At 33.7% G+C, this 21739-nt stretch overlaps 2 protein-coding genes across 4 annotated transcripts in view; both read left to right on the forward strand.

Moving 5' to 3' along the window:
• Nucleotides 1-21739, forward strand: part of TDRD3 (tudor domain containing 3) — a 188042-nt gene that overhangs the window by 28619 nt on the left and 137684 nt on the right. Inside the window, exons 1-3 of one of the 3 annotated variants that reach the window (XM_011943270.1) lie at nt 8804-8839; nt 14417-14501; nt 19388-19453. The gene's annotated coding sequence lies outside the window, so the exon portion shown is untranslated. Of the gene's footprint in view, nt 1-8803; nt 8840-14415; nt 14502-19387; nt 19454-21739 lie in introns of those variants that run through there. The other 2 variants (XM_011943268.1, XM_011943271.1) reach the window with 2 other exon arrangements.
• On the forward strand, nt 8026-8457 carry LOC105512711 (cytochrome c oxidase subunit 7B, mitochondrial). Its single transcript, XM_011943272.1, has one exon. It carries the CDS (start codon nt 8083-8085, stop codon nt 8323-8325), a length of 243 nt encoding a protein of 80 aa, XP_011798662.1. The 5' UTR covers nt 8026-8082; the 3' UTR covers nt 8326-8457.

The following is a 21739-nucleotide window of genomic DNA, read 5'->3' on the forward strand; positions in this document are numbered from 1 at the left end:
AAACCCCTTCTCTATTAAAAATACAAAAATTAGCCGGGCATGGTGGGATGTGCCTGTAGTCCCAGCTACTCCAGAGGCTGAGGCAGGAGAATTGCTTGAACCCAGGAGGCGCAGGTGCAGTGAGTGGAGATTGTGCCACTGCACCCCAGCCTGCGCAACAGAGGGCATCTCTGTCTCAAAAAATAAATAAATAAAAAATAAAGCATGTAATTCAGTAGCTATTCACACAGATACGTAATCATCACTGCTATCTAATTCAAGAACATTTAACTCGATATGCGTTGTCCTCATTCGCCTTTCCTCCTAGACCGTGGCAACTTCTCATCTGCTTTCTGTCTCTATGGATTTTTTTATATGACATTTCATGTAAGTGGAATCATACAAAGTGTGGCTTTTAAAGTTTGGCCTCTTTCGTTTAGCATAACATTTTTATGGTTCATTCATGTTGCTGCATGTATCAATCCTTCACTTATTTTTATGACAATAATATTCCAATTTATGGAAATAACACATTTTGTTTATATCCATTTATCAGATGAACAATCTTGGTGTTTTTGAAAAAGTTAACAGACAAACCATTAGCTAACTTATTGAAGGAAAAAAAAAGTATAACTGTGTAAAATAAGAAATAACAAGAAGAAGACATCTTTGAAACAGTACATTAAAAATAACTTGATTGAAAAATGGGCAAAGGACCTGAATAAACTTTTCCCCGAAGAAGACATAAAAATGGCTAAGAGGTGTATGAAAAGGTGCTCAAGCTCACAAATGATCAGGGATGTGCAAATTGAAACCACTATGATGTATCACCTCACACCTATAAGGACGGCTATTATCAAAAAAGATACGAGATAGCAAATGTTGGCAGGGATGTGGAGAAACACCCTAGTACACTGTTGATGGGAATGTACATTGGTATAGCCCTTATGGAAAACAGTATGGAAGCTCTTAAAGAAATTAAAAATAGAACTACAATATGACCTAGCAATCCCTATGCTGGGTATATAATCAAAGAAGATGAAATCACTACCTCATAAAGATATTTTCCCTCCCAAGTTTACTGCAGTATCAGTCACAGTAGCCAAGCTACGGAAACAATCTAAATGTCCATCAATGGAAAAATGGATAAAGAAAATGTGGTATATACAGTTGATCTTGAACAGTACGGATTTGAACTGTGTGAGTTAACTTATACGTGGATTTTTCTTTCATTTCTGCCATGCCACCACTGAGACAGCAAGACCCACCCCTCCTCCTTGTCCTAGCCTACTCAGCGTAAAGACAATGAGGATGAAGACCTTAATGATGATCTATTTCCACATAATGAACAGTAAATATGTTTTCTCTTCCATATGGCTTTTGTAACATTTTATTGTAAGAATATAGTACATTATACATACACAAAATATGTATTAATTGACTATGTTATTGGTAAGGCTTCTGGTCAGCAGTGGGCTGTTAGTAGTTAAGTTTTTAGGGAGCCAGAATTTATACTCAGATTTTCGACTGTGCAGTGGTTGGTGCTGCTAACACTCGAGTTCAAGGTCACTTGTATATACAATGGAATATAATTCAGCCTTTAAAAAGGAGGAGATCCTGCCATTTCTCACCCATGAATGAACCTATAGGATGTTATGCTAAGTGAAATAAGCCAGACACAGAAAGAAAAGTATTATATGATCTTACTTACGTGTGGAATATTATAAACAAAAAAAGAGCTCAAATATAGAGATATAGAATGAAACAGTGGTTACCACAGGCAGTGGGGAGGGTAGAGGAAATGGGGAGATGTGGGTACAAGGACACAAAATAGCAGATATGTAGGACGAAAAAGTTGAGAGATGTACAACATGAGGACTAAAGTTACTGAAATTAGAGATTTTTGTTAAGTAGATTTTAGCTGCCCTTGTCACACACAAGAAGTAACTGTGAGACGATAGATACATTAATAAACTTCACTGTGGTAGCTATTTTACTATCTATAGGTATCCTGTAACATCATGTTGTAAACCTCGAATATACACACAAAAAATTTTTTAAATGTCATGAGACATTTTGCAAATACTTCTAAAAACCTATATGAAATGGGTAATTTTCTAGGAAAGTACAGATGACCAAGGTTGCCCCTATTAGAGTTAGAATGCTTAAACAGACCGATGTTATAGAAGAAATAGAGAAAATTAAGGGAGAGATTACTCCATAAAAGCACCCAGGGCCAAATGGTTTCACAGAGGAATTCCATAAAACCTTCATATACCGTATACTGTCATTCATCACTTTTTGGGGTATATTCTAGAAATGTGTTCTCAGGCAATTTTGTCATTGTGGGAGCATCGCAGAGTGTTCTTACACAAAACTTAATGGTATTGCCGACTACGCACATAGGCTATATGGCATAGCCTGTTGCTCCTAGGCTACCCACCTGTACAGCATTTTATCATACTGAATACTGTGGGCAGTTGTAACACAACTTAGTATTGTATACGTATTTATGTATTTAAGCATATTTGTATATTTAAAAATGTGTAAACATAGAAAAGATACAGTATTTTAATGTTAGAGGACCACAGTCATATGTGTATCTGTCATTGACCAAAATGTTATGTGGAGTGTGACTGTATTGAAAACTTTTTTTTCTTAAGTGCAAATAGCTCTAATATCCACTTTAAATCTTTATTATTTTCAGCATCAGGTTCATCTTGGGATCAGACAGATTTGATTGATTTATTTTTTCTTCAGAATGTGTTCAATTTTTTCATTCTTTGTATGTTGGGTAATTTTGAATTTTGTACTGCGTATTAATAGTGTTAAATTGTAGAGATTTTTCTTCTCTTGTTTTCCACTGGTGATTATTGTTTCCTGTGTTATTAAAGGTACCTTTTTTTTGTGGGGAGGCTGGGTTTGAACTGCAGTTTCTTATCCTATGCAGCAGCTCCATTCTCTTTTCAAATCTTTTGTCTTTAGCTGGGATGTTTGGAGTCTGTTTCGCACTTGTCAGTTGGAGGTCAGTCAGGTGTAGGTAGACAGAGTTTGGTGATCCCCTCTCTACGTCTTTCCTTTGCCTGATCTCTCTACACTGTTTGGTGCTCCTGGTTTACCCACTTTCCTTTTCTGTATAATAAGAAGGGCCACCGTCACTCTGTGTAATTTGTATTTTCATATTTGTAGACTTTAAGCAATAAGGTTCACTGAAAGTATTCATTCAGGAAGAGATAATGAATCAAGGCATTTAAAGTTGAATAGAAGAAATGTCCTTCATAGATTCTAAACTAAGGGATGGACTGCCTTTTCAAAATTATGTTTTTTGTTTAATTAAATTAATGCTTCTCAAGTAATTACTGGAATTTGTAGTGGATGTGTTTATTTCCAGTGGCTGTGGTAACAAATTACCACAAGCTGGGTGGCTTAAAACAATTGAAATTTATTCACTTAACAGTTCTGGAGATCAGAATTCTGAAATCAAAATGTCTATAGAGCTGTTCTCCCTGCAGAGGCTCTAGGGGAGAATCAGTAACTTACCCCTTCCAGCTTCTATGGTTGCTGACATTCCTTGGCTTGAGGCATCATCAGTCCAGTTTCTGCCTCCAGCTTCATATGGCCTTTTACTTTTCAGTGTGTCACTTTATTCTGTGTGTTTGTTTTTAAACTCCCTCTGCCTCTCTCCTATAAAAACACTTGTCGTAGGACTTATGGGCTGCCTGTATTATCTAGTATGATTTTCTTATTTCAGAGTTCTTAATTTAATTACTTCTGTAAAGACTGTCTCTAAATACAGTAACATTCACAGATTCCCAGGCATTAGGACATGAGCGTATCTTTTTGTGGGCCACCATTCTGACTACTATGAAGAGGTATGGGGGATGTAGTCAAATTTTGTTTTCTAAGTTAATATAGGGGCCAAGGGAAAACTCTCCCTTCTCCCTCTGAAGGTTTGCTGAAAATCAGCTGAAGAAAGGCCAATTAATAGCAGAGACATACAAAATTTATTTTATCATGCATAGCACAAGGGAATTACAAGAGAATGATGGTTTATACAATAGTGCAGTGGGGGTACAGATGCTTATATACTCTTCACAGAGGAGAGATGTGGATGATTTTAAGGGGTATAGTAAATGATTTTTAGGGGAATTCAGTGGGCTTGGAGAACATACAGTGTCCTGAGACAAAGCCTTGTGGGCCCACAGAGAAGACAATGGTTCTGTTCAGGTGTGTTGATAGACTTCAGTCTTTATTCCTGCAGTATGAGTTAATGAAAACTCAAGGAAGGGACCAGTGGTCATTTTCTTCTTTGAAGAGTCTGGAGTTTAAGCAGTCTCCAAGGGCCTTTAATTAAAAATAATCAGCATACCAGGGTGCCATATTTTGGGGTGAAATTTCCTGATCTCCTTCAATAGAAAAAAAATCTAATTTATTTGCAGCATTTCTATTTCAAAAATGTAAGCAACGCTAAGCACTTTGTACAAAAATATTAAGTAATCTCACATCTTAAAATCTGATTTATTAAAAAGTAACCCCAGTTCTGCTTCTGAATTAATGTATGAAAATATAGAATTAGAGGAAGGCTATAAATTATAACCTCAATGAAAGTAAAAATATCTAGGCCTTCATTTTATACTTTTAAATTTATGTGAAGTCATGGTTTACAAAGATGAATAACAACATAGTTAAGATACCATTGCCACTATACTTTGTAATATATTAATTATGGGATTTCAAGGGAATTATTTACAAATTTTTACTTGCTCAGCTGTTACAATTTTTTAAATACCAAATAAGCATTCTAGGTTTAATGCCTTCACGGATTGGTTTATGTATGGGAAAAATATTTTAATATTTTGAATATGAGTCATCAAAATAGAAGGTTGTTATTTATTACCTGTCTTATGATTATTTTAAAATTGTCATGCTTTGTTTTGATGTCAGAGAAAAGCAATTACTGAAATAATGTTGAAAATACTTTTCGTAACTATTCTACAGTAGAAAAACATTAGTCTGTAATAATTTATGTGTACTTTATTTTTATAAAATCATCTATTTCCAAAGGATATAGATGTAGAAGAGATGGGAAGAGAAAATTGTCTTAATACATCTACTGGTGAGGTATCTCTTGAATGCTTATGAAATGAGTTTTTTTTAAAAACCCTGAGTGATCTTTATATCAAACACAAATTCAAAAGTATAATAGTCTATTTTATTTTCTTTGTTATCCCTATTCTCCAACAAAAAACAAATGTCAGGAACCTTTAAGCTAGTTTAGTGTATCTTCAGGGTCTTAGCTTCGAGTATAATATTTTACTTGTGAAACAAGGTTGTCATCTAGTGGTGCTTTCAAGTAGTACAGCTTTCACAATTAGCTACCTGATAGTCTTCAGCTTTTTAAAGGAGTTGCTTAACAAAAAACTATCTAGGTTTAACTTTTCAGAGTTTAAACACTTTTGAATACTGTTAAGGATTTTCCCTAAAAAATTTTTAAATTTCCATCTCAATTTTTAAAATAATTTTTTTTGTTTGGCTACTGAAATACTGATATTTGACCAGAGTGGATGTTAACCATGATGTATATCAAGGCATTTCATATTGTTTTACATCATCAGAAGTTGTTTATTTAGAAGAAGATTCTTAAATAGTGTTATGTAATTAAAAATTTTTTTTTCGCATATTAATCCTTTCACCAGCCTGAGCAACAAAGCAAGACTCTATCTTTACAAAAAAAAAAAGGTGGAAGTAATATATATTTGTGATTGCAAAGAAATCATAAAAAGTAAAAACCGGAAAAGTAATGCATTTTAATAGATAGTTTATTAATGAGTAAAATAAATCTTGTATTGAAAATAGTTTACTACTGGCCGGGCGCGGTGGCTCAAGCCTGTAATCCCAGCACTTTGGGAGGCCGAGACGGGCGGATCACAGGAGATCGAGACCATCCTGGCTAACACGGTGAAACCCCGTCTCTACTAAAAAAAGAAATACAAAAAACTAGCCAGGCAAGGTGGCGGGCGCTTGTAGTCCCAGCTACTCCGGAGGCTGAGGCAGGAGAATGGCGTAAACCCGGGAGGCGGAGCTTGCAGTGAGCTGAGATCCGGCCACTGCACTCCAGCCTGGGCGACAGAGCGAGACTCCGTCTCAAAAAAAAAAAAAAAAGAAAATAGTTTACTACATTAAGATTAACACTACATGCTGGTATTTAGAAATACTTTAAATAATATGTACCTTTATTTATCTGATCCATTTACATGTAAGCCACAGAGAAAATTAAATTTTTAAGCTAGCATTGATTCAAGTCCTTGTTTAATTGTTGGAGTACAGATTGTGGTATTCATTTTGGGATAGGAAGTGGCTACTTTGCCTAGACAAGAAAAGAAAATGTGGTAATATTAATAGAAGAGATACTTGGTTGTTAAGGGAAGCAAAATAAAAGACCTCTTTTTTCATTTTCCACCATTTTTTGTAGTACTCACTCTTCTGAATTACATTTTGTAGAATTCTGATCCTTCTGTTTGTTATGCTTAATAGAGCTTTTGCCATGGAATTCATGGATTCATTCAACTAACTGCTGATGTTCCATCTTATATTCTCATCTGCAGTCCTTTCAATATATCTGTAAGCTGTATTGAATATATTGATTTTATTTTTACCAGGTTATCTGAAGAAAATCTTGTGCCCCAATTCTTACTAGCATTTTTACCTTACTAATCTTGTTACTCATTATGGCAAAATACTGTATTTTCCCAAGTTATATTCATAAACAAGAACTTGCAAGCCATTTCCTTCTGCCCTAGAGGAGGGAATCGGCAAGTTAATTCTTTCAGTGTCTCTGGCTAGGTGTGGTATATTAAGAGTCTATAAGAATAATAGATAAAACAATTTTTTGGCAGGTGTATTACAATTAGTTTACACTGTGGAGAGAGAAACAGGATAGGCAAAGTGAACAGAGAGATCTTCTTATGGGTAAATTTTAAAAAATATCTTTACAACATTAAAGTTTTGGGAATTTGTAGTAGGTCAGGAACTTCCATATTTGCTAAGATCAAAAATGTCCTTTAATAGAAGTTTTTTTTTTAAATTATCTTTTATGTTTTTTCCCTCTCTTGTCCCACCTTAGCTTGGATAATTGGGAATTAGTTATCTTTATTTTCTTTGTGGCTAAGGAAGAGTTCATTTATCAAACTTGCATTTTGGTATTTGGATATCATATGTGGGGGCTAGTAACCTCAGTGTGGTAGCAAATAATCAGGTATAGGTTAGAGACCCCAAAAACTGCATGAAGCCATTTGATTTGGGTTTTATTCAGGGGCAATTAAGAACACCATGTACCAGTCACTGTCCAGATATCTTCTTATTTTTTTTTGACATAGTCCCTATCCATTTGTGAAGAATGTTTTCACTCTTGGTTTTCTCATTGGCATTTTAAAGACTTTTCATGTATCATCAGCCTAGTTTATATCAGTGTGCAATAATTCTGTATTTGATTATTTTAGGAAGTCACGTTGCAGTTCAGATTTGAATAAGAATTCATTATTTCAATGGGTGGCAGTGGGTAAAAGAGAATAAAACTTTGTGTTTGCTTTTATGGCTCACTTTCTGGCCAATTAAAACATTCCTCCTCCTTAAAAATATAAGTAGTCCTCGAAGTCTGAAGTTAGCTTGGGTTCTTTATATGTCCAGTTTGTAAAATATTTGCATCAATGACCAGACTGAATGATTTGATACTTTTTAGTGTGATGTAAACAACTCACCAGAGAACCGTTTGTTACAGGCCTAACTGTGTTCTTTGCTCTCCCAGTGTGTACAAAGTGACCTAAAAGATACTTGGTTCTTTTCTTGCTTGGAAAAGAAGTTGGCTATGAATGTTATACTATTTGAGGTACACTTATGGCACAACACTGTATGCAAAGACAACTTGGAAGTGAACAAGAGCAAATAATTTAAATAAACTAATATGTTTAGTAAGTACAAAGTACATGTACCACATGCAGGCTGAGCCCTGTTTTGTTTGGTTTATAGAAATCTAAAAGCTAGACCTGAAGCGAATTTGCACCAAAGCAGCAGCTCCATTGTCGCAGTTCCAGCTTCACCTTCACGATGTTTCCCTTGGTCAAAAACGCACTAAATCGTCTCCAAGTTCGAAGCATTCAGCAAACAATGGCAAGGCAGAGCCACCAGAAACGTACACCTGATTTTCATGACAAATATGGTAATGCTGTATTAGCTGGTGGAACCACTTTCTGTATTGCTACATGGACATATATAGCAACACAAATCGGAATAGAATGGAACCTGTCCCCTGTTGGCAGAGTTACCCCAAAGGAATGGAGAAATCAGTAATCATCCCAGCTGATGTAATAATGAATTGTTTAAAAAACAGCTCATAATTGATGGCAAATTATAGCACTGTGTACCCATTAAGATATGGCATTATTGAAGAAATAAAGTACATTTGAAACCTTCAAAAAAAAAGAAAAGAAATCTAAAAGCTAAAAATCAAATCTGACACAGTAACTGCTTTACCAATCCTCGTGCAGACATGGCTGCCCCCTTTTTAGCTCAGTCAGCTGATCTGTAGTTTGCCTTGCTCCTTTTCATTATCTACACATCATAGCCAGTGAGTAAGTTAGATTCACCGATTTTACATGCTTTCAAAGAAATAGATCAAAAGAAAATTGGCCCTCTTCTTTCCTTACTGATGGTAAAGGGTGGTAATGGAGATCTATCTGGAGCAATGAGTTTAAAACAATAGTGTTTGTTTTATCACAGTTTTCTGCCAATCGAGATTCTTGAGCTATGGTTTGGACATGTCTGTTTGATATGCCAAGTGACTTCTGAATACAAGGTGAAGACAGTTAAGTGATTCTAAGAATTTTGACATCTTCTCATAAATAGAAGCATTTACCAAAGGAAACATTTTGTAAAATCTCTTTTTAAAAAATTTTGAGCACTTAAGGCTGGGTGTGGTGGCTCATGCCCACAATCCAGCACTTTGGAAGGCCCCAGATGGGCTGATTGTTGGAGCTCAGGAGTTGGAGACCAGCCTCTTCAACATGGTGAAATCTCATCTCTATAAAATAAAATAATTAGGTGGGCATAGTGGCGAGTGCCTGTAATCCCAGCTACTTGGAGGACTGAGCCATTAGAATTGCTTGAGCCCAGGCAGTTGAGGCTCTTGTGAGCTGCGTTTGTGCCACTGCATTCCAGCCTGGTGAAGAGTGAGACCCTGTTTAAAAAAAAAAAAAAAAAAGTGAGCACTTACTAACTGTGGTGACTTAAAAATTGCATTATTTGAAGGTAAAACTAGTGAGAAATATTTATCTGTTTTGTATTATGCAGAAATTTAGCCTTTTAATGCCCTGCCTGTCAGTAAAATGTATTCAGATGTTTTCAACAGTAATAAGTGGTTTTATAATATTAATGTCCGAAGTCTTCATTAGAGAGTGAAAAAAAAAAAAAAGTGTGCTTTTGCTGGCTGTTTTAGTAAACAAGAACCCTCTGGTGTCAGTTTCTTCTTTTGTATCAATGCCCTTGGGTTTTAGATGTTCAAAGATGGCACATGGGAACTGATGATAATTCTTGTCTCTCAAGGTCCACCAGGTGGATGTATGCACAGGGACGGTAACTGGAGTGTCTGCTTCACTTTTCAGTTGCTTTCTTTCCTGATTACCACAATTAAGACTGATGAATCCTGTGTTGTGTTGTTCTTCAATTACTGTGTTACTGAAGTTCTTGAAGCACATGTTGGTCTTTGAGTTTTTGTTTTTTATCACTTGTTTTATTCATTGGTAATATTGGAGTTCTAAATGTTTATAAAAATGAAAAGATTAATTTGTAAATCCCAAAGTATGGTTAATTTAGGCTCAGTCCGTCTGTGACAATTGTCCAGTATTAACAAAAGGATCAGTAAGATATTATTCAGGGAGAGCTGTGAATGGGTGCCCTGTTTCTTGAAAATTATGGAGTAAACCTATAAGGCTTAAGTTTTTTGGTTTTGTTATGTTCAGAAAACCTTTTACAGGCCTTATTATTTTCTTATTTCAATAGTTTTTTGGGTATAGGTGGTATTTGGTTACCTAGATAAGTTCTATAGTGGTGAATTCTGAAATTTTAGTGCACCCATCACTCAAGCAGTGTACACTGTACCCAATATGTAGTCTTTTATCTCTCACCCTCTCCTAACCTACCCCGGAGGAGTCTTCAGAGTCCATTATATCACTCTGTATGTATTTACACCCTCATGCCTTAGCTCCCACTTACAAGTGAGAACATAAAGTATTTGGTTTTCCATTCCTGTAGTTCATGTAGAATAATGGCCTCCAGCTCCATCCAAGTTGTTGCAAAACACATTGTTTCAATTCTTTTTTAATGGCTGACTAGTATTCTATGGTGTATATATGCCATATTTTCTTTATTCACTCTTTGGGCGATGGACACTTAAGTTGGTTCCACATCTTTGTAATTGCAAATTGTACTGCAGTAAACATGTGTGTGCATGTGTCCTTTCATATAATGACTTCTTTTTCTTTGGGTTGATACCCAGTAGTAGGACTGCTGGATCAAATGGTAGATCTACTTTTAGTTCTTTAAGGAATCTCCATACTGTTTTCTATAGTGTACCATTTACATTTCTGCCAGCAGTGTAAACCACATCACGACAACATCTATGTTTTTTTTTTTTCTTTTTAATTATGGCCATTCTTAGAGGAGTAAGGTGGTTTCTCATTGTGGTTTTGATATGCATTTCCCTGGTGATTAGTGATGCTGAGCATTTTTTCATATGTTCGTTGGCTGTTTTTGTATATCTTCTTTTGAGAAATGTCTTTTTCCATCCTTTGCCCACTTTTGGATGGGATTGTTTGTTTTTCTTTCTTGCTGATTTGAGTTCCTTGTAGATTATGGATTCTAGTCCTTATTGCATAGTTTGCAAATATTTTCTCCTGCTCTGTGGGTAGTCTGTTTACTCTGCTGATGATTTCTTTTGCTGTGCAGAAGTTTTTAGTTTAATTAAGTTCTACTTACTTTTTATTTTTGTTGCATTTGTTTTTGGGGTCTTGGTCATGAATTCTTTGTCTATGCCAATGTCCGAAGAATTTTCCAATGTTTAGAATTTCTAAACCATGAAAATGTTTAGAATTTTCATGATTTCAGGTCTTAGATTTAAATCTTTGATCCATCTTGAGTTGATTTTTGAATAAGGTGAGAGATGGGGATCCAGTTCCATTTTTTTACATGTGGCTTGCCAGTTTTCCCAGCACCATTTATTGAATAGTGTGTTCTTTCCCCAGTTTATGTTTTTGTATGCTTTGTTGAAGATCAGTTGACTGTATTTGGCTTTATTTCAAGGTTCTCTATTCTGTTCCATTGGTATAATTGCCTATTTTTGTGCCAGTACTATGCTGTTTTGTAATATAATTTTAAGTCCAGCAATGTGATGTATGGGCCTTGTTTGAAAGAAATCACATATTTGATTTATGTGGATAAAGGCAAATTTCCAACCCCTTACAACTCTGCCTTTAGAATTCTTGTTAGACTTTACCTTTTAATATTTTGTAGGGATGGGGTATTTTTATTCTTCTGAAAACTTGAATATCTAATAGTTAGTTGATATTAGTTTTCTGATCTTCTACTATGCAGAAGGGTACAGCATGACTGCTTTTATAAACTGAGTTTTATACCTATTTACCTGTTCTTGTTTAATGTACTTTGGAGCTCACCAGTTGAATTTGTCTAGTTCTGCTTTTGTGTGTGTGAGCTGCTGAAGTGTCTAGCTGATTAGGAAACTGATTTGGATAGCTACTGGCTTTTGTTTATGAGATTATCATATCACTAGTATCAGCATTAATTGTTTGATAAATGAATTTTTTTTTTTTTTTTTTTTTAAAGGCAGAGTTTCACTCTTATTGCCCAGGCTGGAGTGCAATGGCATGATCTCCGCTCACTGCAACCTCTGCCTCCTGGGTTCAAGCAATTCTTCTGCCTCATCCTCCTCCCAAGTAGCTGTGATTATGGGGATATGCCACCACACCTGGCTAATTTTGTATTTTTAATAGAGATGGAGTTTCGCTATGTTGGTCAGGCTGGTCTCAAACTCCTGACTTCAGGTGATCCACCTGCCTTGGCCTCTCAAAGTGCTGAGGTTACAGGCATGAGCTACTGTGCCCAGCTGAAAATGGTGTGTTGTGATGGAAAGAGTGCTGAATTGGGAGTTAGGAGTCATTCTTGTTTTTAACTTTGCATCTTCTAAATTTGATTTTTGGGGGCAAGTTTAATTTACATCTCTAGGACTCCATCTGTAAAGTTGAAGAGGTAAATTTTGATTATTTTTAAAGATCTATTCTAGTTCATCTGACATCCTGTAATTCTTTAATTCTACAGTTTCCTTTCTAGAAAACAAAATATTCTATTAGTCATTGCATACTGTTTCCCTCTTGTGTAGGAGCTTGGAAAGCTGTGTTTTTGTAATCAGTCAATCAGAATTTAATTTATCACCCATATCCTTTTGTGCACTGTTGCTTTCTAAAATTGGTCTCAACTTAAACTTACCTCTTGTTTCTTCTCCATTTTCCAGTCAGAAAGCTCTAGGATATTATCCCTAGAAGGTGCTTCATGCTTACTCACTTCCAAGTTTTGATTACACTGTTCCTTTTCTGTGTACTTTCTCCCGTCCCACAGCTACTTTGAACCCCTATAACATTTTTATAGTTATTTTGGCCTTGTATGATAGCTGTTTATGTATTGTGTTATGCTGTATAGGAGATGGTAAACTTCTTGAGGGCAGGTGTTTAATTTTCATCATTTTACTAATCTTATTACTGATTTCACACAATACTTTTTGCTTAAGAGGGGCATAATATTTATGAAAGTGAATTTGTAAGATGATTAATTAGAGTTACAGATACAGTTGGACAAATAGTGAAAAATTTAATTTTATTTAATAGTGAAAAAAATTAACTATTTTCACTATAGTGAAAACTTAACAGGATAATAAAGAAATTACTATAGCCATTTTGAGTTAAAGCAATATTTTAACCATCTAAATTGACTGCAGATATTTGTATTCCATGGTCACTTATATACTATCATTCCTGCCTACCATCTATTCATTCTTACTGACTCATCTATATACTTGCATTTTCTCTGTCACCCATTTAACTACTTGCCTTCATTTATCATTGTGGTTCAGCAGTGTCATGGTCTTAAACTTTTAATAGTACCTAATTTTGTTAACATTCTTGGTTTGATTTAAATATATATTTTTCTGACTTTTACCTCCTTGGTCTTGCTCATTGGCTTATCTACTTTAATCTTCTATTGCTCTTCTGTACTATTCTAACTATTCACATTTCTTTTCACTTGCTTTTTTACTTTGGAGAAATTATTCTCTACTTCTTAAAGGCACTTCTTTTGGTTGCTATTTCTGGGCAAGGTTTTCTTTGATAAGTATCTTAGAATCAGTCTAGTGTTGAGGGTTGATGGTGGAATTGCTGTTCATCAAAAATGAGCTTGAGTTAGATCTCTTAAACTAGCAGTCTTGAATCCTTTTAACTGTGGAAGAATGTCTGCAGTGATGATGGTACCATTAGCTCTTTGGTTAAAGGGGTTGATACTGATTATAAAAAATGTGAGATATTAATTGGGGTTTTTACAAGTGGACTTTTTGATGGTTGATTCCAGAATTGTTGAGTTTATCAAAGAGTTTCAAAATGTTCATGGGTATGGAAACAGATGAATTTTTTTCCTTTGGATTCAATAATCTCTTTACTCTTGAATTAATTGTCTCTGACAGATGCATAGTTGGTTTGGACTGGATAAAAGAAAAAAGGGCAAATAAGACAATGAGTAAAAAAAAAAAAACAGAAAAGAAATAGGAAAAGTAAAGGATGTATTGTAAAAAGTTGCCTATCTTTATGGTATTGGAATTGATATTCTTTATTGAAAGATCCTTGAGAACGTTATGTGAAAGAAAGGGGACTTGAGAAGATAATGTGAGAAAGTCCAGAGAGAAGTTCTGCTGTACTGAGTTTAAAACCGTGTTGATTTTAGTTTTATTTTTATAGCACATCTCAATCTCTTTTTAAGAGCTTACTGTATTAACAGATACTTAAGTCGAGATTATATTTGTATAATAGCAAAGAGTAGCTTATACATTCCTTAAGTATATTGGCATTTAAATAGCTTTTCTCAGAAAGCATATGAATAATCTTATTAACACAGTATCTCTTTAAGGGTACAAAAGAAAAGTATGTACTGTTCATCTGTTCTATAAGAAATAGTAAATAAACAGGGAATCCATATCTAAGACTCTTTCCCTAGTATTTGTAGCAGAAGCACTTTACAGTAGAAAACAAAATTGCATGTAGACTTAAGAAAAGAATTTTGGTTAATTTTGATTTTAGATAATATTAAGCCATATATTTTATTTTAACAGGTATCTTTCAGATGAAGGCATTGAAGCTTGCACAAGCTCTCCTGACAAAGTCAATGTAAATGACATCATCCTGATTGCTCTCAATGTAGGTTATATTTATTAACTTGTAAACATTTGAAATTTGGAAGCTATATTTATAAAAAACTCTCAGAATAAATTGGGTTATATGATAATGAATATAGAGAACATCTTATTTTTTCCATTTTAAGTTGTAGTGATGTTTGTTGAATTTGGTAATCTCATATTAGCAAGTTATTAATATCTATTATAGAAAATCCAATGAAAAAGGAAAAAATGAAATTAACATTCCTATTTTTCATCCACTGATCAGTTATAGACTTTTTAAACATTTACAGTAGCTATATAATAATAGTAAAAACTGTTCATTAAAATGAATTCCCTTTTACATAGAAACTCTAGCTAGGTTATAGCTTTTTGACAGTGGTATTTATTGTTTCGAAATAACTTTTCATGATGATAGAAATAATACTTATTGTGGAATATTTCAGAAAAAATAGAAAAGCAAAATAAGAAAATTAAATCTGCTTATAATTACTGTTAAATGTTTTAGTGTATATTTCTTTTCAACTCTTTCTCCACCCAACCCTCTAGCTGTTTTTTTTTTTTTTCCATAATTGGATTGGCTTTTGGATTTTTTCAAGAGTTATAAAAATTGTTTGAAATAAAAATGTAAGGAAACAGGCCAGGCACGGTGACTCATTCCTGTAATCGCAGCACTTTGGGAGGCCAAGGCAGGTGGATCATAAGATCAGGAGTTTGAGACCAGCCTGGTCAATATGGTGAAACCCCATCTCTAGTATAAATACAAAAATTAGCCGGGTGTGGTAGTGTGCACCTGTAATTCCAGCTACTCGGGAGGCTGAGGCTGAAGAACCGCTTGAACCCGGGAGGTGGAGGTTGCAGTGAGCCGAGATTGTGCTGCTGCACTCCAGCCTGGGCAACAGAGCGAGATTCTGTCTCAACAACAACAAAAAAAGTAAGTAAACAAATATTCTTTTCTCATTCCTACAGTTACCTTCTGATTGTTTTTCTATGTAGCTTTATAATAAGCTATAAACAATCAAATTTATGTACTACGCTATATGGTCAATGAAATTTCTAAGAGAACTATAGTTTGACAAATCCATCATATCACTGTAAAGTCAGTGTAAAGCAGAAATGATGGGCACAAGGAACATTTAAAATATAAATAAATGTATAAATCTAACTTTAAAAAAATTACTTAAATTTATATTTGTAGAATTAAACTTGGGTTTAAATAAGATAAAATTTATGTCCTAAACTGAGTCATTTTTTTTCGGCTTCTTTGAATTTTATTTAACAAGAAAAGATCGTTTATTTTGGTTTCTGAGCTAAGTAGTTAGGTTTTTAATAAATAAAAAGACTAATTTTTTAATAATAAGAATTAGCTAGAAATTATTAATGTTATTTATGACTAAAAACTTTATTTTTCTTTGTCTTGCATTGAAATTAGTTAATTCTATTGTTTAAAAATATTATAAAGGACTCTATTTTCTTGTTTATTTAAGAAAAACTTTCTAAAGATTCTAGGAAAGATATTTTATGACAATTTGCTGGGGTTTTTTATTTATGTGCTTAGGTAAATAGCAATAAATTATAATTGGTATGAAAATTTGAATAAAATAAATCAAGATGAAGTATTTGTGCAGTGCTGATAAGAGATGCATGCTGACTATTATCTGAATGAGTTAATTTGCCTTTTATATTTTCCCTGAAATATGCGGTTAAATACTGCAGTCCAAAGCTATGATGCCATATGATAGGAAAAAAACTTTTTGATTAGGGTGAAGCCTATACCAGACAAATTATCTATCGAAATTTATCATCTTATTAATAAAATTTAGGCATTTATAGTATTCTGTTGAAATTTTTTCAAGTTTCGAGTGATTGTGGGAAATTAACCACTAGTTGAGAAAGACATGCATTATTGATTCTTATTGTACATATATGTACGTACCCACACATGCATAGCTAATTATATATTGGGAGGATAATCCATGAACAAGTTTTCTTGTCTTCTTTCTATGGGGTACACGCTGAGCTTGTTCCTTTATCTAACAGTGAACACTAAAGTAACATGTATGTAGTGTTTCTCTCCAGGGAAGCCCTCTGGAGGCTAATACCCAAGGCCTTTATTGGGCTGGTACCAGAATTTCAGATCTCTCCCAGAAAACAGATGTCCACCATAAATCATATTGTCTATATGAATAATCCATACAGTGAACTACATTTTTAGTTAGGGAATGGTCCAAGTACAAAGTCCCTAGCTGCCAGCCTGGGGCTAACCTTGTAAGCTGGCCTTTCTAAAGATAGCTGCCTCAGATCTGCTATGTAACTTTTAGGCTTAGCTTTTTATGTTGAAAAGGAATGTTTTTAATTTTTGCTTTTTAAATTGGGGAATAAGAATATTACGAAATGACATTGAAATCCAGCATGAAAGTTTTACGTTCAACTACCGGAATTATTCAGAAAAATACTTAATGATAGCCCAGTCTTAAATTACTGATCACTATCCATTAGTAAAAAATTAAAAACAAATTATATTTTTATTTCTTTTAAGATTCTGTATAATATAAAATGATTCACCGAATAGATGTTATCTTGCATTTACTTAAGTAAATAGGAATTGTGTGTGTGTATGTGTGTGTGTGTATATTTATATGTGCATATGTATGTGTGTGTGGGTAGGTAGATGCTTTGAAAATTATTTTTAATATTTTACAGGCTAAAAGTTTTCTTGTATTATTATTTTTTGTTGTTCAATATAACAGCATTCTTGGACCCAGTCATTGTCCTAGCAATCCTGATATAATGGCATCTGAATAATAAAATTGTCTTTATAGTATGAATTTAGGGCATTTAAAGATTTGGTAGATCATTTTCATCTCGCTAAAAATACATCAGAATAACATTTGTATATTTAAGGACACATACTATGTATATGTATGGCACTTTAGAAATTATGTAAACTTTGAGTGTATAGTCTTTTTTTAGCCTAACAACAACTTTGTGAGATAGGGTTGGTGGTGTTTTTCCATTTTATAGAAGAGTAAATTAACTGGGTTTAGAGAATTAGTGATAGTGTCCTAGATCATATGATTGTTTAATTACAATTGGGATGGATCAAAATTTAGGATTTTTGTCTAGTGCTCATTTACTTTACAGTGATGGCTCATTTTCATTTGAATGAAATTTCATAATTATTGGTCAAAACCAGAAATGAGGGACCATGATATATTATAACATTTGTATGTGTTCTGTTTCTCATTCATATTTAAATATTTCAGCTTTTGGGTGACTTCAAAATAATGTAAATGTTTTCATGAACTGTTAGTTACATTATTGATATGATGGTTATGTATGTTCAGATGATTTTAAAAAGTGCATGTTTTATACTCACTAAAATAAACAGGATGGATAACATTTATTGAGTGCTTACTCTGTGCAAGTCATTATACTGAGTGCTTCACATTTATTAACATTTAATTTTAAAACCATCTTAATATAGGGAAGGCTGGTGTAAGAAAGTATTTTTTACCCCTATGTTATTCAGTACTTTCCAAGTGAAAAGGCGTACAACGTGAGGTACAGTTTATGTTTCTTTTCATTCTGTTATTGGATTGAGGTTGCAAAAAGCATAAGCCTAAAGCACTGTTACACGAGTCTGGATTTGGCTCTTAATTTGCCATGCAGTTCTATTCAGTGAGTTTTAGTTTGAGTGATCCCTGCGTTACATTAAAGAGTAAGTTATGAATCACAGCAGTAAAAAACTGGAAAGAATCTGTGGGAATTATGTAACTTATATTCTCATTTCTTAAGCTGACTACATGTGGATATTTCAAATAGGAGGATATTCTGTTATGGGTAGGTGTTAAAAGAAGGTGGTTCTGCCCCTCTGTATGTTTTCATTTCACATCACAATAATTTTAATCATCTAGTGTTTTCTCCTTAAGTAAAAATTTTTCCCTTATAATTTATTGGTTAAATGTACTCTAAGTCTGTTTCCTTTTATCTTGTTTTTAAGGTGATGAAGAGCTACTGTTTACTATAAGGAGAAATAAAACAATACAGCTTCAGTTATTATGCTAATCTCACTATCTCAAGCATCAAGATAATTTATTAGTTTAAATAATTGGACCTTTTTTATGAGTACTGACAGTTTTCCTCTGAACAATTCTCTTACCATTCCTTTATATTTTCACTTTCTGAAGAGGACACAGTCCTAAAATGTTCTTTTTTTTATGTAGATTGTGTAGTCAGAATTTTCTTTTTTTATGTCGTGAATGCTATAGCCTTGTTTATGTTAGTTCTTATATTTTCCTTGCTGAGTTACAGGTACTTCTGCATTTTCATAGTCATTGTTTACCGACCTCTGTTTCTGTAACTTGTTTAAGCAAATGAAATTACTATAGAAAGGTTACTATAACTTCTTTGGTATTCCAGTGGTATTGTATCCTGGGATATTGTATGTTGTGTAGCTTTATGTTACAGATATCATAGCCTATAGGGTGATATGTTTTTATGTAATGTCAAGGTTATATGGGATTCAGTTTTTAAAAATATATTATGTATATGTATTCAAAAGCTGTCATTTGATTTTGGAATGTGATATTTTTTAGTAAGATCACAATTTACATAAGTTAAGTTTTGGATTTTAGTAGAGAAGAGTTAGTAAGTAAAAAGGTTACCTAAAGAAATATGACCAGGATTAAGGCCTTATGTGTTGCTGTTCATCTTACTGGTAAACTTTAAACAACGTATTATGGGACTATGTTACTTGAAGGATTGATAATACATGTAGATTTCATGACCAGTTAAACTGAATTTTTGTTTCACCAACCATAAGTAATTTCATCTTTTGTTCATGAAATTAGCTTTAAGTTTACTCTTTTCTGTAATTCCATTTTAATAATAATATTTTTATTTTAGACAGATCTGAGAACAATTGGCAAGAAATTCCTCCCCAGTGACATCAATAGTGGAAAGGTAGAAAAGGTAAAGAAAATCAATAACTTTTTAAATTATGCTAACTACACTAAATGTGAACTAAATTACTGGAATTATTTTTTGTCAATAAAGACTGCAATTGCAAAATACTCTGGAGGTGAACAGGTCACAAAGTCATTGTTATGGTGACTTCCATGGAAAATTATTAAGAGTTAAACTTTTTTGACTTTTCAACATTAAAAAAAAAACCAACCTTTTGTTTCGGGAATTTTAACTGTGGCATCCTTATGTGAACCGCGAGACTTACCAGATGTAACTGGCACTCATTATAATGACCTTTTCCTATCTTTCAATTTTATTTACCTTTTTATTTTAGTTACCTTAATAAACTGTTACGTTTATTTAATCAGCTTATTATATACAAATATAAGATTAGGAAAGTATTAGCAATTTGGTGAAGCTGTGCATTTGTTTATTGCAATCATTTTGCAGTACACACATATGTATTCGTGTTATGAATTTTTTTGTGTCAGCAAACTAATTATATTTTTACCTAAACTTTTTATTCTGCAAGTTAAAGTCCATGTCTTCTTTGTCTTTTGTCAGGAGAAATGGAGTACATCTGGTCACCTTCCTTTGTGAATAATTATATACGTGAAGACATAAATGTCACTGCCACAGGTTTCTTTTTGCTGAAGCCGTCTATCTTGATTCCTTTGTTTATTCTCAGTCTCAAGCTTTTCTTTCATCTCTATTGTTCTTAGAATCCTCCCCAGTTTCTTTACATTTCTTTTTCTTTTGGTTATAGTGGCTATCTTAGACTTCAGTGTGCACCAGAATTTCCCAGAGGTCTGGCTAGAACACAAATTGCTGGACCTCAAACCACCTTTACTCCTGTCTGAGTTTCTGATTCTGTAGGACTAGGATGGAATCCAAGAATTTGCATTTTGAACAGTTTTCCAGGAGACGTAGAGTTCTAGGAAGCATACTTAGAAAAGTAAGCAACAATCTCGACTAGGTCTGCTGAGTGCAACAAATCTCTATAGGAAAAGTAAATAATATCAAAGCAGTGTCTGTACATCCTTACATTATTTTACTTAAAATTTTGAAGCTTTCTGATTCTTGGTTTTCTGGTTTCTCTGTTGTCCTAAAAGATGCTGAGAACTCACCTCTGCTACAAGTTCGTAGGATAGTAGTACAGAGACTCTTGTCTGCTCCTTTCACTCTTTCAGAGCGTTTTTACTTTTAAAAATTTTGCACAGTGGTCTCTTTAAGATTTCCTTTGAATGTAGCTAGCAAGAAGAAAAATAACCTTAAAACTTTCTGATTTAGATTATTCTGTGTCAAATTTTATCTTTTAAAACATTCTTAATGCAAATATGTTTTCACGTGAAACAAAAATTTGTTATCTCTGCTAGCTCTTCCTCATTGATTATATTTTTTCCTTTCATTACATACTTCCAACACAATATTAATAAACAGTTCTCTAGAATTATTATTCACAGAAGTATTATTATTATTATTATTATTTTGAGACGGAGTCTTGTTTTGTTACCCAGGCTGGAGTGCAGTGATATGATCTCAGCTTACTGCAACCTCCACTACCTGGGTTCAGGTGATTCTCCTGCCCCAGCCTCTCTAGTAACTGGGACTACAGACGCACACCACCACGCCTGGCTAATTTTTGTATTTTTTAGTAGAGATGGGATTTCTGCATGTTGGCCAGTCTGGTCTCAAACTCCTGACCTTAAGTCATCTGCCCACCTCAGCCTCCCAAAGTACTGGGATTACAGGTCTGAGCCACCGTGCCTGGCCTTTTCACAGAATTATTCTTATGTCCTATTAGAATATATATTATTCTCACAGAATTAATAATTGTCTTCACCGTATTAATGAAGATGTTTTGAAAAATAATTTAAATAAACATTTTAGAAGTTGACACACAGAAATTACTCATTTGGTTTGTCTTTAGTTAAAAATCCATATGTTACATAAAAATGTAACTATCTTAAACCAAAGTAAATATTCAAGGAATATATTTTAGATGTGAATTGAACTATTTTTGTTTCTTTGTTAGTAAAATAAGACTAATGTAGTAAAAGCTCCTTATTTTACCATTAATGATAACTATAAATGCATGACTCTAGAATCAGACGCTACTGATCACTTACTAACATTATGTAAGTTATAGTTCTTGTTTAAATTAACTTTGTTTGAATCTGTGAATAAGATATAGGACAACATTTGGCGAACAGAGTATTTGAATAAGTAATCTGCCTATCTCTTGACCATGCCAGATTTTGGTATAAAATGATATTTTCTAGTTTTCTTTTT

The sequence above is a fragment of the Colobus angolensis genome, unplaced genomic scaffold (assembly GCF_000951035.1).
Source record: "Colobus angolensis palliatus isolate OR3802 unplaced genomic scaffold, Cang.pa_1.0 Scaffold218, whole genome shotgun sequence".
Taxonomy (NCBI): Eukaryota; Metazoa; Chordata; class Mammalia; order Primates; family Cercopithecidae; genus Colobus; species Colobus angolensis.